Below are 22513 nucleotides of genomic sequence, written 5' to 3'. Positions count from 1 at the left end.
TATATGCTTGGAGCTATTATAAGCAAACACAAAAGTTGGGAGATAACATTCCCATTTTGTTCGCTTTGCAAGAATGTATGCTCCAAGCATGTCATTAAAATTTTTATTCATGCATTTCTTCTGTGCATCTAATTGAAGATGATATGTGGATCTCATGCTCAAGGTTCTTTCTAACTTCTTAAGGATTTTCGTCCAAAAGTCACTACTACACTTTCAATCGTGATCATTCACAATATCTATTGGTAACCCTTAAAAATGAAACAACTCATCAACAAATTGGTAAGCCAATTTACATGCAATTATCGTGATTTTAGTTGCAATAAACCTAGCAACACCAGGTCATTTGAAACAGCTAATATGTCGCATTCTCTTTTTCATATGTTGGTGAGATGTTAAAAAATGCCTTATTTTAGTAGAATTTCAAAAAGTCTCGATGCATGTGTACATGGTTTCGTGAAACATAACGAAAAATAGAACTAAATAATATCATGACAACAAAATCATCGAGCATATATTCTGTCTACCATGCTTTTTACCAAATCTAGTGTATGGTATGGAAGTCAATGCAAGTAAAATTGTATCACTAGTCATTGTGCATAATCTAAAAGTCATACCCCACTAAATAAGTTTCTTCTTCTAATTTTGTGTGTATATTTATATATAATAAATCTTAAAGCAATTTGTGAATGTTACAATTAAGAGATGTTACTATGTTGAGAGAAATATTCCATTGACACGTGACACATGACACTGTTAATGTAAAAATAAACTAGGTTGCAATAACTTCCAAATCATACGAACAAATGACAGAGTATAAATTTATCAAGTGAATACCCCAAATGATAATGTAGACTTTAGAGTCCAACATATACACATAAAAATTATACTTAAACTCTAAGTTCAATAAGTGTTACTCGCAAATTAGAAATAAGCTCAAATTATATATTACACCAAACTTAAATTAACAATTAATATTGTTCAAACTTTAGAATAAGCCATATGCATTCAATCCAATAGTAACTCCGGTAAGGGAGGCTCTTCAAGATTAGCTATTTGATCAGGATTGTCCTCATTGGCTTCATCAATAAGCTCAATAGAATCTTTAGTATGTTAGGGCTTTGACACACCTTCTAAGTTCACAAGATCCCTTGCTTTTTCATCTATAGGTTCCATTGGTTCTCTAGAAGTCATCTAGAACATATCTATTTCATTGATCTGCTTTGCCCCAACTTCTTGGTCTTGATAAGGACAATCCTAGATACCTTGGATCCTCATTTTGATGATGTTAACCTGCTCAGGGTCCTTCTCTAATGGAACAGAGTTCTTGAACATCTTTAATGTGCATATTGTGGTAGTACCTAATAGTAGTATGAAATTACACATGTTCAAACAAACTGAAGAATAGACTATACGTTAATCTAAATTGATGTGACAAGTTTTATATTATATACATGTGCCAGAAAACAAATCTAAAATTCAAATAGGTCGATGAGGCGGTTGATTAATCTTTGTGGTTTTTGGTAGGGGTTCACCAACAGGCTCTTATCGCTAGATACATGGCATAACTTCTTTGTCACCGCTGGACACAAGATGTACATATTTCTTTCATTCACATGAGCCCAAGCCTTCTTCTTCGTAATTGCATCGTAGTACCCCACAAAAAGATGTTCAACCACACTAACCATTCGATCACCCGTACTATGTTCAAAAAGAGATGAATGCCTTCTATCGGTGACCCAATATGTTTAATATGTCGAAGGTTGCCAAAGGATATTGAAGATGAATGCCTTCTACAAATGCATTTAGTAGGTAATACGTCAAACAATAAGGCCTCAAGTCTTCCTAACTTATCCTAATATCTACAATAACCCTAATCTTACAGTGACAGTCATGCAAAAAATTTTATAGACTTGACAAGGTATTCTCCCGCTAGTACTATACGTGCAACTAGACAACACGGCCGGAGAAAACAAAAACTCAGCTGTGTTTGGTTATTTAAGAATGCTAGTAGAGAGGGGCATATTAAAAAAGATGAAGGTCAACTTCTTACTAGTTGGTCATACATATGATCATAAAGATCAAACATTTAGTAGGTTCTCAAAGAAATTAGCGAGATGTGATGCTTTCATGTTTCCTACGCTGTCAAAGTTGATCGTTGAAGCTTATACCACAAAGCAAGAAGTACATCATTTGGATGAAGTTTATGATTTTAAATGCTTTTGCGTGGATGGTGATGGGGCTCTATGTAGGGTTCTTGTCCCGCTTAATAATATCAATTTTAACCACATCTTCCTCATAAAAAGAAGTTCTATGAGCAATACTCATCTAGTTCACGATGAGAGCCACAAGAGGGATGTAGGCTTTTATTGCGTTTTCCTGATGCGGTAATCCATGGTGCAGAACAAATTTCGTATGACAACGATAAAAGATTGACTCTTGATAGTTTGATTGAAGCGCAAAAGATATATTGGATGCGATGCTTGGAAGAGAAATAAAAAAATATTGAGTGCACCAAGAAGTACACTGGTGATTAGGATGTTGAATGGTGGTGTTGAATGTTGAATGGCGAGATGGAAAGGCAATTTGCATGAGCTACAAGTTGGTATGTTGGTTGCAACATTAGCTGGGGGTGATGAGTTGGGTCATCCCTTTTGGTTTGCTAGAATTCTTGAAATGATTAAGGATGAACAAGGCAATCAAGTTATGTCCATTGTGGTTTATTGGTATCATACCTCTTCCCCAGATGCATTTACTGGGAAGTACTCTTTAGAGATGGTTAAGGATGTCGAAGGCACACACAGAAACCGGAGAAGAAAGAATGTACTGAGGACGTCTACTCTCACATTGGATAATGTAGACATATTAGTGTATGACTTCTCCTTGACCAAAACACACCATCTAAGACAAACCATAACCAAGATAATAAACGTGAAGATACCAAATGTAGCTCCCACAACGAGACAAAGAAGAACAAGGAGCATGTCTCATAATCACGGTGACGTTGGTTTGCAATTGGATGAAGACAATGTGTTGGTTGCTAGTGATGATGAGGATGAGACCTCACAAACCTCTTCTAGTTCATTGGATGGGGCTAAAGGGGATGACATAGCTTTGGGAAGTGATTGTTCAGATACACCGAATTCGGCACACAAGGACTTCCCGGTATGGGAGCAAGGAGCGAGCAGAGTGTTGTATTGCCTCGTGTCCTATGTGGACGACTAGATGCTAGGCTACATCAAAGATGCAAAGTCACAGAAGGAGGCCTGGGAAAATCTTCAGAAGATTTTCGTCGCAAGTACCATAGCTCAGACGTTGCAGCTCCGACAAGAGCTCAACAATATCTGACAAAAGGCATGTCGGTTACCGATTACACCACCAAGACCAAGGAGATGTGTGACGCACTCGGTTCTAATAACGTGACATTGGACGAGGGCGAGATCTTCCTCAGTGGTCTAGCACAACGGTAGGGATATGTCAATTCAAAGAAAACCACACAAGTGTGTCAAGGACCACTCAATCGGACAATCGGCTGTTTTACACGAAGGCGGATTGGGCCTGTGGGCGTGGAGAATGAGGTGGGTCGGCAGCAATGCAAGCGGCCGACAAGAGCAGAACCCAAGGCACAGAGATAGTGCCGATAGCAGTTCCAAACCCTCCACAAGCGGCAGGAGTCAAAGCGTTGTCATGGAGAAAACCGCCCCTAGGAGGAATCAGGGAAATATGCGCAAGAATTGGCCCTTACGTGTGGGCACGTTATTAAATAACTTGTACATACTTAGGAGGAATTCAGTTGATGTGAAGATAGTAGGTAGTACACATTTATTGTTTAGGAAATGGTAGTGTATCTTTGTCCGAAATGACAGAGAATAAAGATGATGAAGGCCGAGAGAGGGATCGCTTTTGTCGAGGACTAAGTGCTATCGGACTGGAACCGAGCTCTTCTCCTCTATCTTTCATCATTTTCTGCAGGGTTTGGGGAGGTAGCCTCTGCTTCGTGGAAAGCCCGAGTGCTTCCAGCAGAGGGTCCATCTCTTGTTGTTGTGTGCGTTGTGTAAGTTGGTGTCAGCAAGTTGGCACTTGCCGGCTAGCCGGCTGTAATCTTGATTATATATATATATACACATTCGCCTCACTCGTTGTTGGACCTTGTTTGTGAGGTCTCTGTGAATCTGTGTGTGCGCGGTTGGGCCGTATGTTCGTGTGCTCCTCCTTCTGTCCAGCTATTCCCAGGTTTAGGGCCCCCGCAGTTCCGCCTTGGTTTCTCCTACGCGTGCAGAATAACACGACATTATTTGGTGAACCCGACATGAAACAAGGTGATAGAGGAATCGAAGATGAGGGGATCAGAGCTCGCCGAAGCCATGGCGGCAGCAGTCGATCAGATAGTAAGTGCTTGTGAGGGCATGGGTGCCCTCGACAGGGCCATTGAAGCAATTGTCGTCACAATAGGCCGGTTCGATGGGAAGGATGCCATGAGTTATTTGGTGGCCTACCGAGCCGAAATGGTGATGAGGGACATCCCGGAGGAAAGGCGTCTGGTTGGGTTCCCTTGGGGCGACACTAGGCATCCACGCAGAGGTGCTCGAGGTGCAAGTTGGATGTCGGACCTGGGGAGAATTCAAAGTGTGGCTCCTCGAACTGTATGGGCTTGATGACGCGCTTCGGTTAACGAAGCGGGACTTCGTGGATTGGGTAGAGACGCCTGGGAAGGGGAGGAATGCGTCGGTGCTCCTCTGGGAGTTTGAGGAACGCTTTGCATGACTTTCGGCATTGGATAGGACCATATTGGACACGAGCCATGTTCTTTTATTCATCAAAGCTGTGGACGAGCGGGATCGGGAGCAAGTGGGTCTCCTGCTGGAAACGGACGATGGGCTGATGGCCGACTGGGCCATGGTAAAAGGGGTCTGTGGCCGTTTCGACAAACGGCGTGAGTGGGCCGACAAGACCTCATCGGAAGCAGGAGCGGTTGCAGCAAAGAAGCTCGAGGGACCCCCATCAGCGCGAAGGGAGGAAGCCTGGGATTGGCTTGAGATAGGCTCGACTTCGACCAGCGTGGTCAAGGGCCCGCCCAGAGGAGCTGACGCAGATGGTACGAGACCTCCAGATTGCACAGGCAAGGAGGGACGAGTTGGTAGAAAGCCACTATTCAAAGCTACACTAGCCAAGAGCCACTACGGAGACCCTGGTTAGGATTGGAGACGTCTAGGAGCCGGTGGTGGTGTTGGTAGACCATGGTTCAGAGATCAACCTGATGTCTATGGACTTCTACAAGAAGGGCAAGTGGCCAATCAATACCAAGCACGGGTGGAAAATACGAGTGGCGATGTGCGCCACGGAGGAGCTACACGGGGCCTGCCCAAATGTAAGGGTGAAAAACTGTGATGTCGAGATTGACCAGCACTTCTTCGTGCAGGAGATATCCTCTTATCCGGTGATACTCGGAGAACCGTACATTATGGCAGCACGCATGGAGACGAAGGTGCTGGATAACGGTTCGGCGTACGCACGTGTGAAGAGCCAAGATGGGCAACACTCATCCAATTTCAGACGGTGTGACCGAACCACGAGCGCAACCACAAGACCCTTAGCGGCGAATGCCAAGGGGATTTTTAGAGAGGGCTATCAAGGCGTCGGGCCGCGATAGTCCAGACACCCCAGAAACACCCCACACGTGTACCATAGGAAGGAAACCCTGTACTGTAGATAGGAAATTTTGGTTCTCCGACAATGGAGGCATACGATAACCAGCATTAACAGCGGGGAGAAGAAATGGGCAGAGGGACGTCTCAGGGCGTGCGGAGTCCTAGGCCCCGACGATGAGATTGGTGGAGTCGTGGAGGCGGTCTCTTTCGATGACACCTAGGGGGAATTAAGGAAGGTGTTCGAAGAAGGCCTCAGCGAAGACCGGAAGATTCCGGTTAGTTTAGAAAGGATGTACGAAGTCATCACCGACTTCGGGGAGAGGGTCGAGTTGGATCGGACGGCCCATGTGCATACGAAGTACAAGACTATGGACCGGAAGGTTAGGCCAATGGCGGCACCCTTGCTGGAGGGCAGCGAGTTACGGATAAAAGGGGTCGCGTCGGACCCAAAGTCTACGGGGTCTGGCCGGCATAGGACACCGATTCACCAACATAACGCTACGGGAGCTCAAGGTTGGTGGGGGTGGCTTTCTACTGCAGGCGGAGGAGGAACGGTTTCGGAGGATGCTCGGGAGGCATGGGAAGGCCTTCCCATTCTCGCCGGACGATTGTTGAGCCGATGGTTATCTTCACGGTACCGCACGTGCCATGGAATCTCAAACTGATTCTAGTAAGCTGATGGAGCTGCTGAAGCAGAAGGTGGTGGATGGGCATCCTTGAACTGTCGAGTGCCCCATACTTGAAACGGTGGTTAACCATGCCTAAGAAGAACGACACGTTGCCCTTTATTCAGAATCTGCACTCGGTCAACAAGGTGACCATTCGGAACGCAGGAATCAGACCGACCATTGACGAGTTCACGGAGGCCTTCGCCGGAAGGTCGATTTACTCGGTCAAATATCTGTACTCGGGGTACGACCAATTCCAACTAGCCGTGGAGAGTAGGGATATTACGACAATGCGGACTCCTCTCGGCCTAGTGTGGATGTGTACGCTTCCGCAAGGGGGGACAAACTCGGTAGCACACATGGTGAATGCGATGAATAAGGTGCTAAGGGATTGCATCCCGAACATCACCATGCCGTTTTTGGATGACATTCCAATCAAGGGATGTCCGGTGGAGGATAAGGACGAAACGATCAGACCAGACGGGTGTCGGAAATTCATCTCAGACCACATCGGAGACTACGAGAAGCTGCTACAAAGACTAGAAGGCGCGCAGCTCACCTTCTCCAGGGAGAAGTCGGCTTTCGGACAGTCGGAAATCATGGTCGTCGATCACTTGTGTGGGCCTTATGGCCGGAGACCGTCTCCGGCAAAGGTCAAAGCCATTTCCGCGATGAAGAAGGAGTGCAAGTCAGTAACGGAGGTGCGGAGGTTGCTGGGGGTGTGTGCGTTCTACCACATCTGGGTTCCACATTATGCGCACATCGCGGAACCACTCCACGGGCTGCAAAAGAAAGGGCGGAAATTCAACTAGGACGAGGAACATACGGAGTCGGTCCGAAGATTGAAAGAAGCGCTTACCGCGGCACCGACACTTTGTAAAGCGGTTTACAGCAAGGATGTTCTGATCTATGTAACCGTAGATATGAGCCCGACATGGATAAGATGGGTGATCAGTCAGGAAGACGAGGGCGGCACACGGGTCCCTATCCGGTTCAGAGCGAAGGTACTCAGTGAGCGACAATGAGGATATGCCCAAACTAAGCGCGAGCGCTGGGGTATTGTTTCGGCAGTCAAGGCCGATAAAGATTATCTTATCGGGACGGAGGTAATAATCGAGACGGACTTCCTACCGATCCTTGGGATGGTTTCCGGATGCGCGACGCCGGACCTAGCAATGCTCAGGTGGATCACGTACATTAAGTCCCTGAATCTGGAGGTACGACACATCTCCGGAAAGGACAACGCCATGGCCGACATACTTTCGAGAGCGACGTTCGACGACGAGGACGGCATGGTTTCGGAGGACGAAGAAGTCGGCGAGGACTTCTTCGAGTCGGCTTGCCTAACAAGGGTAGGGAATTTAACGAGGGTAAATATGAAGGGGAGTGTCTTAGGATTCGTAGATTCCTGAAGACAATGACGTTGGATGCCGCCTGGACGAAAGGCGAAGCTAACCGAGTCCGGAAGAAAGCGTACCGGTTCTTCCTATGGGACGGGAACCTATGGAAGCATCCAAAGAAGAGAGGCGGCGTCCCACTACGAGTAGTGGCAGGAAAGGAGGAGCGGCAGATGCTGCTCGCGGCGTACCATGAGAGTCCTTGGGACGGTCACCGCAAGACTTGGGTCACATTCGAGAAGCTAAAGGAGAGGTATTGGTGGCTAATGCTATACTGAGACATGCACTGGTTCGTGACGACGTGCGAAAGTTTCCAGATGCACTCCATGATCTGGCATCGAGACGAGCTACACCCGACCTACCCGCCAACCGTCCATTTCAAGTGGATGGTAGATTTGGTGACGATGTCGATGGGGGTAGGACAGATGCGGTACTTGGTACTGGCCCGAGAAGACTTGAAGAACCAAGTGGAGGTCCGCGCACTGCAGAATAAGACGACTTTGGCGGTATGACGATTCCTGATTAAGGAGGTGGTGTGCTGGTACGGGTGCGTAGGAAAGATTGTGGCAGATTGGGGGGAGCTGGACGCGCAGGAAGTCGAAGAGTTGTTCGACCGGTTCGGGGTCAAGCTCTCCCTCACTACGGCGTACAACCCAGAGGCGAACGGGAAGGTGGAACGAGGGCAAGGCCCAATCGTGAAGGCGTTGGTGCGAGCGTGTGAAGGACTGGTTGGGAATTGGCCGCGGCTTCTACCTTACGCATTGTGGGCGGACTGGCGCACAGTTTGGTGACTGGGTTCATGCCGGCGGAGTTGATGTACGGGTATAAACCGATTATGTTGGTGGAGCGGGCAATCACTTCGTGGGCCACGGTGGATTGGAGGAACGAAATGAGCCGGGAAGAGCTATTGGCGGCGTGGATTCGACAACTTGAACGGAGACCAGAGGACGTAGAGCGAGCAAGGGAGAAGTTGCGCACAACACGGGGAAGGAACAAGGCCCGGTTCGATCGGACACACCGGCTCCGGCCGAAGGAGATTGAAGAAGGCGATTGGCTGCTGGTATATGACAACAACCTCAACAATCAGCACAAAACAGTGCGAAAATTTGCGAAGAGGTGGTTCGGGCCCTACGCCGTGACGAGCGCTAACGACAATGGCATGTACCATCTCGTGGAGCTTGAGAGGATGCGGATAGATGTGCCAGTAGCAGGGAAGAGGATCAAAGTATTTAAGAAGCGACACGAGGACGAACTGGACCTGGCAAGCCTAGACGATGGTGACGACAACACCAACGCGGACAACGACTTGGAGAATGAAGGGTGATTACGGGCTGGTCTTCCCCGGCAATTGTTGTATTTGGACTATACGTTAATCTAAATTGATATGAAAAGTTTTATATTATATACATGTGCTAGAAAACAAATCTAAAATTGAAAATAGCTCCATGAGGCGGTTGATTAATCTTTGTGGCTTTTGGTAGGGGTTCACCAACAGGCTCTTATCGCTAGATACATGGCGTAGCTTCTTTGTCAACGATGGGTGCATGATGTAGTTGACAACATTTTTTACATTGACATGTGCCCAAGCCTTCTCTTCGTAATTGCATCGTAGTAGCCCACAAAAAGATGTTCAACCACACTAACCATTCAATCACATGGACTATGTTCAAAAAGAGATGAATGCCTTCTATCGGCGACCCAATATTTGTAATATGTCAAAGGTCGCAGAAGGATATTGGAGATGAATGCCTTGTACAAATGCATTTAGTAGGTAATACGTCAAACAATAAAGCCTCAAGTCTTCCTAACTTATCCTAATATCCATAATGACCCTAATCTTACAGTGACATTCATGCAAAAAGTTTTATAGACTTGACAAGGTATTCTCCCACTCCCACTCCTACCGCCTTGTTTCACGTCGGGTTCACCAAAGATGTTGCGAAAATACGACGAGTGTCGTGAACTTGAGGTAGGATCCCGGGTCCTCCGACCAAAGGATATGAGATTCATGCGTTTATACTTTTAACAATTAACGGAAATGAGAAATATTGTAATTTTCTTTTCCTTTGCTAATGAAAAATTACAATATTTTCTCATTTCCGTTAATTGTTAAAAGTATAAACGCACTGATATCCTTTGGTCGGAAGCCCTGGGGTCCTACCTCAAGTTCACGTATCCTCGTCGTATTTTCACGACAATGCTCTAACTCAGTACGTTCCACACGCTATGCAATTTCCTACCCTGTACCACGATCACCTTGATACGTACCCCGAAGGAGGGTAGGCCATGTTCCTAACCGGCAACACTTGGTTGCTTAACATGAGAACAAGTGACTGAAGAGTATTCGATTACATCTTCATACAAGGAGTTATCGGAATATTTTATTGCTTTTAAGGATTGGGTTAGTATTACATATTTGAAATTTGCCATTCTAGTTTATTACATATGTGAACAATGTATGAGTTACTTCTTTTGTTGTTTCACATAGAAACCATGTCATAGCAAGAAGCCTGGAGAAGTCAAAGACAAACATGATTTTCCAGCTTCCTTTCTTGCCCATCTTGAAAGAGCACAGAAACAAAACAATCGGTGCTTAATGAAGGCATTCGATGTGGACGATTACGGAACTTTCAAGAAGTTTAGCCACAAAAATGATATCACCCAAGAATTGTATTATAATGTGTACTATGGTGATGTGCCGAAGATGATCCAGAAGTTGCCAAACAAGCATTACACGTTACTCATTGTGGATATTCCATACGATTAATATATGGTCGGATCTTCTTATGATGATTAACCATTTAGGTTCAAACAATTGGAGAAAATGGTGAAGTATTTCGCAAAAGTTGACCAAAACGAGCTTGTGGAGAATAGTGGTCTTTCATAGCATGGACCAAAGATATTCTATGGCTCAAGCGTTGAGATCTCGTTGTCATGGTGTAGAGAACCTTGTTTGGTAAGCCTTACTTTTGGGTGTGACCATAATGAGTCTCCAAGTGTATCCACTATATGATACGTGTGTATGGATGTCCTCATTCATGTGTGTGTATTGGGAAAACTCTAGATGATATTTCACATGGACTTTATGTCCATACTGTCCATATGTTTGATTTTCTTCTTTCTTACTAACATTAGAGTAAGGTATTATATCGGGCCGCATTCACTAAGTATTAGAGTGCATAATGCATAATCACTAACTATAGCTATCAAATGTTGTATACACCATGTTCGTAACCTGTAATTTAATTACATTTTATGTCTGGAGCTCATGATTTTCTCAATATTTCAACCAACTTTGCATATTACATAATATAGCATTTCAATTGAATAAACAATTGTCATATTCTTAATTTTAATTAAATTTTGTATTCAGAGATCATCAACTTTATAAATATTCAAAGAATACATGTTTTTTACTTTAAAACTTGTTAACTATTAATAATTTAGCAAATTCTATATGGGTTGACGAACATGTGATACTAATGTAACAAGTTTCTATATATTGCATAAATTTGCAAAATTATAAAAAGAATCTAAAAATGGAATGCACTATCCTTCCACTTCTGAACGCGAACGTGTTTATTATAGGATCATGTTATGACATTGAGAGCATGTGAAAACCTTTATGAACTCTTTCAATGGGTCTCTCTATTTGAGGGAGGTATGACTCCACAAGGTCATCTAACTCTTTTAAACAAAACCCTAACTCCTAGAGAAATCCCATCAAGGCTCTTGTCAAGATTACAATCAATTCTTAGAGTCACGCGTGATCGTGTGGAAGTTGATGATGTATTTGTAAACCCACCAGTTGTAGGTTTCAGCCCATGCTAGAAGTCAAACTGGTTACGACCTTTGGTACACCTCTAGTATGTCCTAACAAAATAAAGCAAGATAATCAAGAAACTATGGACTAAAATATGGCTAATGTTTCTTGACATACAAACCTTTCAAGACCCTCCATCTTGTCAAGTCAGTCTAGTTGGATCTTTCAATCAAACCTTATTGCATTATTTGCAACATGATAACAATGTAGGAAGTGCCCTTGATGGTGCCTATACGTGTTCTTGGTTTTGGTGATGGTTCTGGTGCTGGTGGTTGTACTTGAGTTGTCCTCCTAGTTTGTGTTTGCAATGGCATCAGAGAATCACTTACGGAGGTCATCATACTCGAGCATTTGTAAGAGAGCCAAGTGTGATGTTATATCCTCATCTGTATACCCCGATACCATCGTGCAACTATATGGAGAATATAAGTGTTGGGATGGTTGATGGTAATTTCTCCAACATAAGCTCCATAATACCTAAAACACGTACATAAACAATTTTAGTATGTATGTGTGTGACTGAATGTGTATGTATGAATGAGAATCTTGTGTATAAATGTTAGTTTGAATATATGTATGCTAGTTTATAATTGAATTGTTAAACGTAAGGTATCTATGTGTACGAGTGTATAAATGTACGTGCATGAATGTGTTAATGAATAAATTATTATATGGATGTTTGTATATGATTGTGGTAATGTGTACATATATATGAAATCATAAAACTTCATCCCCAAGCTTCACTATACTTTGTAACTTTATGAAGCAATGAAGTTATATGGGAACAAAGAATATGTAAAGGCCAAATTTGAGAAGTCATTTGCCATATAGAAACATTTAATACATGCATAAAATCATAAACATACATACAATTGTACTTTGTACATATATAAACATACAATCATTAATTTATACAAATGCATACATTCATTCATTTACACATGCATATAACAATCACACACGCACATTTTTTACAATCATTTGCATACAATCATAGAAATATAAATGCATTAATTTATATACATATAAACATTGGCATAAGCTCTTCATCATTGCGACTTGTCATTTTATTTCCATTTGACATTCCTCACCATCTAGTTCTATATGTAGCTCAAATTTTAATGGTAACTACTAACGGAGGAGTAATAGGAACACTTCAAGAAAAGGAAATGAAGAACTATAAATAAAAGGGGTTGTACTCCCCTAAACTATATTACGGATAATGTTGCTTTCCATTACTTTATGAATGATAGATTAAGTAGAGTAGGCCTTTGACATTTATCTCATTATATTGCAAATTACATTTTGCTTGATTTATACTTCATTTTCCATATATATTAAGTAGAGTAATGCAAATATGGTCAAAACGATAGATGATGAAAAAAAAAACCATAAAAAATGTGGAAAAAAACCTAATCCAAATTATGTTATTTAGATTTCGTAGATTAGACAAATAAAATTGCATATTGTATGTTATGTTGTTATTGAAGTTATGGAAAAAGGATGGATCATGGGAGACGATACAATACCCCCCCAAAAAGAACAAAAAAATACGAAGAATATGCTGGGTAGGAATCTCCTCAAGGTCAACACAGATACAGAGGGTAGTGCGCACAGATGATGTTCAAAAGAATTCCTCTCTACATAATTTCCTGAAAAAGAGGTTTGAATATAATGAGTCTGTGCAGATTAAATTTTTCAATGAGTTGAATGGCGATTGAGCAGTGCATGATCTGTGGGTCTCCCCTTTAGATGACCTTACGAACGAGGAGAGCTCAATCAGAATCTCCTGGTTCTAGCAGCGACACATCAATCCATCCTTACAGCGAAGGATTGACCAAAATGCATGATTCTCTACAGATGATCCTCTCTGAGCAATAGACCATGACTTGCTCATTCTGTACATATACATATACATATACATATACATATACATATACATATACATATACTACATATACATGATATATATTATGTATATGTGTATGTATACATACATTATTACATATATAAACCCCTCTCTCTCTCTCTCTCTCCCTCGTCCCTTCCACCCCCTCAGTTCACACTTGGCCACCCGTTGGGGCCTTCATTCTCATCCCCCGACCATGTATGCTCGGATGCGCCTCATCACGGCTCTCCTAGTGCTTGCCATCTTCTTCTCCCCTGAATTTCCGACTGCGCACGGGACCAATTCCTCCAACTTGAAGATCCTTGTTCCTCTCAAACTTGGATTCGAGGAGTTTGTGAGTTGGCAATCATCTGAGATACCGGTCACGCCCAACTCCGTCGTCAATTTCTCCGGCTTCGCCATCAATGTGTTTCAAGAATGCGTTGAGAAGCTTAATTATCGTATTAATTACACATTAATTGGCTATGGAGATGGCCTTGTAGACCCAACCTATAATGACCTTGTGCAAAAGCTTGTCTCTAAGGTATTACATTAGCTATACGTAATTTTTTTTTGTTTTTGTTGTAGTAATGACACTTAATTTTCGTAAAAATCAATCGCTTAAGGTTAATCATTTATGATAAATGGACCTCGATAATGTGTTTATATCTATGTTAGCAAGAATTTCTACGTGCACATTAATGATAGAAAAGACATAAGGGATTGTGGCAATCCTCAAGTAGGATGTCATGGCTAGACAGGGAGAAACTAATATCTAAGTCCATAAAATACCTCGAGACTATATGTAACAAATTACTAAGATTGTCCTAATATCATACCCCTTACCATGGAATCTCGTTCAAAGATTGACATAGGCACTAACAAATTGTTGATAATTCCATCTATAATTGAGGGTTTGATCCAGTGGACAAGAGTTTGAACTCCGATACATATGAGTGTTTTAAAAGTAATTTTTAGCATCGCTAAAATTATTTTGACATTCCATGATATACTATTCAAGCATCGGTTGGCCAAGGTAATGTTTTCTAGTTATTCTTGTAAGATCTATTTGATTAATTGTGCAAGATCTATATTTCTTAGCGCCAAATAAGTCAAATATGAGAGGCTTATTCGGTGAATAATTGGTTTTGTTGTATTGTATGGAAAAGCTACTCTCAAGAGAGTACGATGTGCTCACTTCGAAGAGATAAAGTAACTTTGTTAGTAATCCTTGTGTAGAATGGTCCAAGGAATAGTTTGAGCAAATTTAATACCAAAGATTGAAATTTTTACTCAAAGAAATACATGTGCAATCAAGTACAAGTGTATGGAGTAAGAGCCAAAAATGTATGCACTATAATAAGTGTGATGAATATCGTAGCACCATGACATACCTTGGCAACTTTGATGTAAACGGTGTGAGTAAATCTCCAAGGTATGTAGCTCATGAATAATTCGACTCATTATTTCCACTGCTTGATAATGATATTTACGTAGCATACAACAAGTTGGATTAATAAGGTTTTAATTAATTATGTGCTCCAGGAATACGTTTGTATTGGTTTTCACTGTATGCATGCATGGTCATAGGACGTAGATGGAGTAGTTGCTGATTTGACGATCACTAGTGACCGGTTAAAGTTAGTAGACTTTACCCAGCCATATATAGAATCGAGTCTTCAAATGATTGCGCCACTTCAACCTAGGAGTAATATTTCATTCTGGACATTCATTTCCCCTTTCTCTTGGCAACTTTGGATAACCATTGGAGCATTATTTATTGTCACAATGTCTTTGATCTTCTTCGTGGAATGGTGTGGCCAAGCTCATGAACATAATGGAGATTGGAGAAAGGCCTTCTCAAAATCGTTTTGGTAAGAACTCATGATCACCTCATATCATATTGTTTGTATCAAACCACATTTTTCAACACCTCATATTAGTGTGTAATATAAACGCACACCACATATGAATGCGAATATTTAATTGTATATATTGATAATAAATATGTTAAATTGGAGTCATAATATGGCATTGATGGCAATTCACAATGTGTGGAACAACTTTCAATAACAGGTACTATGACATTGACAAGGGATGCAATACTCTCTTAGGTGGAGGGTTTGTCGAGGTAGTGTTTATAGCAAAAAGAAGTCAAGACAAACCCAAAGACAGATGTCTTGGGTTTACGGTTTAGGGTTTAGGAACATGGAATTAAAGGAGGTACGGGCTGGGAGTACATGTGTAATATCGCGCTCTATATCCAAAGGAAGTTAACCCAAACCCGAAGATAGATGTCTAGGTTTCTCAAGTAACCCTCACCTAATAGGGTTTAGGGTTTCATAGTAACTGCTACCCAATTGCTCTAGATTGTTTTCTAGGAGCTATTTAGACACCAATCTTACGATTGATTGCTAGCCATAGTTGGTTGGGAGATTAGTTACAAGCATAAACTGAAATACATGAAAGGGATAGATATCATGAGGAATGCCGGAAGACAATGTGTCGTTGAAGAAGAGAAAAATCTAGAGACGTGAACCATGTGTAGAGTTCATCATAACAATAAATATATTAGGAAAATAAATATATCAAGCAGCTAAAATTACAAGTTAGTTACCTTCGATGGAGAGTCACCTGGGTGTTGAAGGACTATAGACTATGCCCTCACTAGTGCGCATTATATAATTGAGTACCTAACTAACATACTACGCCTTGCCTCATCTCATCTTTGAAGATCCTTGTCCCATTAGGAGCATCTACCGTTCAACAAAGCTTTTGCTTGAGTACATGACAATAGAATAGTATTCTTGCCCAAATCTTCAACTACAAACGTGTTGGTCTTCGATTACTGAGATTCGTGAGGAAATCCGATTATGAAATGCACAATAATGCGGGAACAAAAAAATAGGCAATGCACAGAGTACACAGTTTTACGTGGAAACCCTAAACAGGGAAAACCACGGAAATAGAGATCCTTGTCCTTTGTCGACATACTTTGAGTTTGTCCATCGATAGGTTCTTTGTGAGCATGTCGTATCCATTTTGGTCAGTATGGATCTTTGCAAGAGTAAACTCTCCATCTTTCACTCTCTCCCATAACCAGTGATACCTTCTCTATATGTGCTTGGTTCAGGAGTGGTACATAGCGTTCTTGGCTAGATGTATGGGGTTGTGGCTATCACAGTGAAGCAAGGATTCCCTTTGCTTCATTCCTAACTCACTGAGAAAATTTCTCATCCAGATCAGCTCTTTGCCAGCCTCTACCGCTGCCATATACTCTGCCTCTATGGTCAACAAGGCCACATATTTTTGAAGTTGTGATTGCCACGACATTACTCCCCATGCATAAGTCATCATGTACCCTGAAGTAGATGAAATTGAGTTTGTGTCCCCCAATGTTTCCGAGTCGGTAAACCCTTCAACCATACCTTAGGCATACCCCAAAGGTGGCTTTCAAGTACCTGAGTATCTATTTAATAGTTGCCCAATGTTCTCTTCCTAGATTACTCCTATATCGGCTTACTGTCCCCATAGCAAATGCTATGTATGGTCTCGTACAAACCATAACATACATTAAACTGCCGACGGCTTTAAAGGCATATCGTACTTTCCTCATCTCAACCTTTTCTTTGTCACCCCTTAGGCATTGCTTAACATTTAGCTTAGTTGGTCGGTGACATAGAGCCGACTAGCTTTGCTTCCGACATGTTGAATCTTTCTAGGATCTTTGTCACATACTTCTCTTGTGACAACCACAACACTTTCTTAGTTCTGTCCCAAACTATGTGCATCTCTAAAATCTGTTTAGCGGGTCCAAGTTCTTTTATTGCAAACGACTTGCCTAGAGCTTTCTTTAAGCTCACGATCCTCTTCGTGTCTTGTCTGACTATCAAGATGTCATCCACATATAATAAGAGAATTAAGAAGTAACCCTCATCATACCTCTTTACGTACACATACTGATCAACTTGTGTTTTCTGGAACCTATATTCCAACATGAAGGACTCGAACTTCTTATACCATTGGCATGGAGCTTGTTTCGAACCATACAAGATTTTCTTTAGTTGACATAGTAGGTTCTCTTTCTCTTTCTCCGCAAAGACTTTGGGCTAATGTGGGACATCACCTTTCAATGGTATTGAGGGAGACCTATTGATCAAATAAATAGTTGTATACATCGTCTCATTCCAATACATTTTCGCCAGTATAGCATGCAACATCATGCTCCTTACTCTTTCCATTATCGTCTGATTCATCCTCTCTACAAGCCCGTTCAATGCTGGGGTCTTTTGCACTATGTATTCGATTCGAATACCTTGGGCCTCGCAGTATTCTTTGAAATGCCCTCTATATTCGCCACCGTTGTCGGTTGGGACCACCTTCAACTTCTGACTTGACTCTCTTTCTGTCGTTGCTTGGAACTCCTTGAAGAACGACAATACTTGATCCTTCGATATTAGTACTAAAGCCCACAATTTTTGATAGTAGTCATCGATGAACGTGACGAAGTACTGTCCGCCTCGATGTGATGGAGCCTCCACATAGCACACATCGGTGTGCACTAGTTTCAAGAGCATTTCTCTTCTTTTCGGTGGTCTTGAGTGGAATGTTGTTCTGTTCTGCTTTCCGACTAAGCACCCGACACACTTCTCCAAGTGTACGCCTTTCACTTCTGGGAGAAGTTCCTGTTCAGCTAGTAGATGCATTCCTTTCTAACTCATATGGTCTAGCCTCTTATGCCCTAACTCTCCACTCGAGTTGGCTGCCACGTTCATTTTTGACTTGCACAGTCGGACATGCATCATATACAATGTGCCCTGTTTCTGTGCTCGGGCCACTATGAGGTTTCCTCGATAGAACTTCCACTTGCCATTTCAAAAGCTACCATTGTAGCCTTCATCATCTAGCCTTCCAGTCGATATCAAATCAATATGATATCGAGGACATCTCGAACTTCCCTCATATTAAATCGATAATCTGTCGACGTCATCAGGCTTACACTTCCTATGTCCGCTATCTTGCACTCCTCATTATCTCCCATCTTTACATAGCCATGATCCCCGGCTATGCAAGTTAAGAAACACTCTCTCGATGGAGTTATGTGGAAAGATCCGCCCCAATCGATTACCCAAGTACACTCTTCACTTGCAAGATTTGTGCTTGCCTATTCACAAATGAACAAAATCTCCTTAACACTTGTATCTACGACCAATGTGCACTTTTCATCAGGAATCTTCCTGGGTTCGACATTATTATGGACACCTTTGTCCTTCATCATGTGTTGTCAGTCCCTCTCGAAGTGTCTAGGCTTTCCACAATAGAAGCATGCTAGCTTGACTCTAGACTTGGATTTGGCTTAGGACTTCTCCGTTCTTTGTGGACTTCTTTGCCGATTTCTTCCCCTACATGTATGTTGAGTCAGATTTGACTCCGACTGGGATAGGACACCCTTGTCCTTCCTTCTTGTCTCCTCGCTAAAGATGCTTGTCTGTACCATTTGTAGAGACAAGTTCTCTTCTTCAAACGTGGTGTTGAGAGTCACCACCAGGTTCTCCCACTTGTCCGGTAGTCTACACAGTGGCAGGATGGCCTGAATTGCATCCTTAAGGAAAAGTTTAGTTGCCACAATCTGGATTACATACCCCATGAATGTGCTTACATGCTCGACTATGCTTTCCCCGTCCCTATACTTCAACCTCACAATCTTTCTCATCAAAGATGTTTCATTGATGGCATTCTTCCACTCATATAGACCTGACAAGTTCTGGCACATCTCGTACGCATTTGTGTCGTTTGGCACATGCTGAAGGACACTCACATCAACACACTATCTAATGGTGGCCACCGCCTTTCTGTTCAGAACTTTCCATTCAGACTGTAATAGTCCCGTGGGTATTTATGCTCTATCGATGGGCTCGTATAGGTCTTTGACTAAGAGAAGGCCTTCCATCTTTATCTTCCAATCTGCAAAGTTCTGAAAGTGTAGAACTATCATGCCTAGGAAGCCACTCACGCATGCTTCCATGCTTGCACCTCAAGCTCTGATACCAGTTTGTTGGTCTTCGATCATGGAGATTTGTGAGGAAATCCAATTATGAAATGCACAATAATGTGGAAATAGAAAAACAACAAATGCACTGAATACACAATTTAATGTGGAAACCCTAAACGGGGCAAACCACGGGAACAAAGATCCACTATACAATGGACAATACAAAGGAGATAGTATACAACACTCTCTCTGCACAGAGTGTATCCACCATGTAGGGTTCTTGGCGTCCAAGCTCACACAGCTATGGCGCCACTCTCACTCTTCACTCTGTAACACACAGTTACTAAGCTCACACAACTATGGCGCTACTCTCACTATCACGCACTCACTCTTCACTCTGTAACACACAGTTACTAAGCTCACACAACTATGGCGCTACTCTCACTATCACGCACTCACTCTTCACTCTGTAACACACATCTATAGGAACTCTACGCTTTTCTACTCTTTCTATTCTACAATGCATCACACTATGTTTTTGCCTAAGTGTATTTATACTTACACACATTATGGGTTATTTACAAATATAGTTCCTTAGTACTACTCTCACTATCACACACTCACTCTTCACTCTGTAACACACATCTATAGGAACTCTACGCTATTCTATTCTTTCTATTCTACAATGCATCACACGATGTTTTGCCCTAAGTGTATTTATACTTATACACCTTATGGGTTATTTACATATATAGTTCCTTAGTACTACTCTCACTTCTATTATTATACTAACAATAATCGCAGTTAATCAACTGACTGATCGAGTAGTCGACTCCAGTGTCGATTGTCTAGTCGGCCCGACTAATCGGCCTTGTCGTCGACCCTCTGGTCGGTCCGACTAGTCGGTCTTGTCTTCGACTGGGATCGTCTGTTGTTGACTCTCTATGACATTGACTGTTGCGTCTCGGCCCGACTAGTCGGCTAGTCCTTGTCTACAATTGTCCGCTCTCTGTGACATCGATTGTCGGCTCTCGGCCCGACCAATTGGTTCCTCCCATAGGAGGGACATATTCCTAACGAACCCCCTAGAACTCATTATATAATTGGGTAACTAAATAACATATTGTCTCACTTGTCCTTCCCAAAATGTTGGTAATTAGAAAGCCTTAATTAAAGGAAGAAGAAACTATATGAATTGTGGAATGGTAAATAATGTGATAGATGTGATTATATTGTTCTATGTACATTCCCAATGGTTTGGTATGACCTATTACCTCATCAAATCTATGTTAGTAAGGGTAGTGGCATTACCTACGCATTACAACTCTCTCTTTCTCTTTGCTAGTTAAATGTTCATTCCATGGTTTGGTTTTTAACCAAACATTATCCTCATTATTCAAAACCCATCTCTATAGTCTTGTTTTTATTCTCTAAATTCTAATAGAATACATCGTTTCTAATTTGTATTCCATCAATTATTTATTGATCTTGCCAGGTTGACAGCCATGGCCATCTTCTTCTCTCATAGTAAGTACACATTCAGATTATACATGATGAGTGGATAAATACTGTTGAATATAAGAAAACCTAAGTTCAAAATTTTTTAGATATCATATATTAATATTGTCCTTGAAAATGTTCAACACATTTTACTAAACAAAGGGAATGCTTCGCAGGGGATGACGCCAAAACCCACTCAGGTCGAGCATTCACACTAGTTTGGCTAGTTTTTGTACTCATATTTTCATCGAGCTATATAGCAAGCTTGTCATCTATATTAATAGCGCAACAACAACAACAACGTCCAACCATTCGAAGTTTCGCAGACTTGCAAAAAAGTCATCTAAAAATAGGATGTCAAGAAGGTTCATTCGAAGTAAATTACTTGAAGAATAACCTCAACATTTCATCAGAACGACTCATGAACTTGATTACTCAAGAAGATTATGACAATGCATTGACGTCAGGTAATGTGTCGGCAATTATTGATGAGTCACCTTACTTGGCAACCTTCCTTACCAACCTAGGATGCAAATACACAATCGTTGACTCGAACATTGGCTACTTTGGCGGATTTGCATTTGTAAGTATTCTTGATCGCATTTAAACTTGCCACTTCCATATGGATATTCTTCAATCGATGTGGTCTATTAAGGGATTTCCCCCCTCGCCTGCAGGCATTTCAAAAGAACTCACCCTTAACTAATGATATGTCACTTTCTATTCTATCTTTACAACAAAACGGAGATCTTCAAAGGATCAAGGATAAGTGGCTTGGTTCCGGAGTCTGCATTACAAGTTCTCCTGACACAGTAAAAATGTCTCTCCATAGTTACGGGGGTCTATTCATTGTCATAGCCGTGTCGTATGTTGGAATAATATTGTTAAGATGTTTATGGTTCCCAGTGAATCAATGCATAAGTAATAGAGAATCAAATCCTCGCCATCCCATTGACATGGAAATGAGAATGAATGGAAATCCTTATGCCATTTATGCTTGAATCAAATATACTCACAAAATCACTAATTGTTGAAGGGGACAAGGTTGTAAAAACAAATGTAGGGGGTGAATATTATAAGGTATTGTACAAAGTGGAATAATTAACAACATGGAGTAATAACATCATTTGTAATCTAAGTTGGGGAAGATCAAAGTTTAAATCAAATTTGCTGGTGTACAAAGTGGAATAAGCAATAACAGAGTTAGAACAACATTTGTAATCTAAGCTTGGTGAGATCAAAATTGTCCTCCTCACATATGTTTGTAATAAATATAACACTTAAGGTCATAATGGAAATTTTCATTTTAAGTATATTATTGCCAAAATCATTAAGTTCTTTTAAATGACTTACAAGAAAGAGAATGTGATTAGACTAGCATAGACCCATAGACAATGTTTTAGAATCTTGAGGCACACATAGAAGTACATTATGTGCAAGGCTGAATACACAGGGTTGCCTATTCTAGTTGGCATAAAAACGTCTTCTATCTTGAGGTTTTTATACATTATGTCCAGAAATATGCAATATTATCTTGGATATCCCTTGGAAAGTTTTGTATCAAGAGGGGCATGTGGCTCAAATACATACATAAATATAA

General features: G+C 41.7%; 1 protein-coding gene across 1 annotated transcript; it reads left to right on the top strand.

Moving 5' to 3' along the window:
* Positions 1-13638: 13638 nt before the first annotated feature.
* LOC147867567 (glutamate receptor 3.1-like) lies at positions 13639-21973 on the top strand. Its single transcript, XM_087315714.1, has 5 exons — positions 13639-13965; positions 15012-15295; positions 20909-20940; positions 21090-21496; positions 21591-21973. The coding sequence occupies exons 1-5, from the start codon at positions 13639-13641 to the stop codon at positions 21912-21914; spliced, it is 1374 nt and encodes a 457-aa protein (XP_087171840.1). The 3' UTR covers positions 21915-21973.
* Positions 21974-22513: the final 540 nt, after the last annotated feature.

Source organism: Azolla caroliniana, unplaced genomic scaffold, assembly GCF_043228905.1.
Source record: "Azolla caroliniana isolate FFs.n. ecotype wild unplaced genomic scaffold, voAzoCaro1.0.p SCAF_2, whole genome shotgun sequence".
NCBI classification, from domain to species: domain Eukaryota; kingdom Viridiplantae; phylum Streptophyta; class Polypodiopsida; order Salviniales; family Salviniaceae; genus Azolla; species Azolla caroliniana.
This window is presented reverse-complemented; position numbering and strand designations above follow the sequence as displayed.

Excerpts from the sequence above, each read along its gene's own strand:
- LOC147867567 (XM_087315714.1), top strand. The coding sequence starts at position 13,639 with ATGTATGCTCGGATGCGCCTCATCACGGCTCTCCTAGTGCTTGCCATC. Across the intron at positions 20,941-21,089 it reads GGCCATCTTCTTCTCTCATA|GGGATGACGCCAAAACCCAC; the intron begins GTAAGTACACAT and ends AATGCTTCGCAG. Across the intron at positions 21,497-21,590 it reads ACTTTGGCGGATTTGCATTT|GCATTTCAAAAGAACTCACC; the intron begins GTAAGTATTCTT and ends CCTCGCCTGCAG.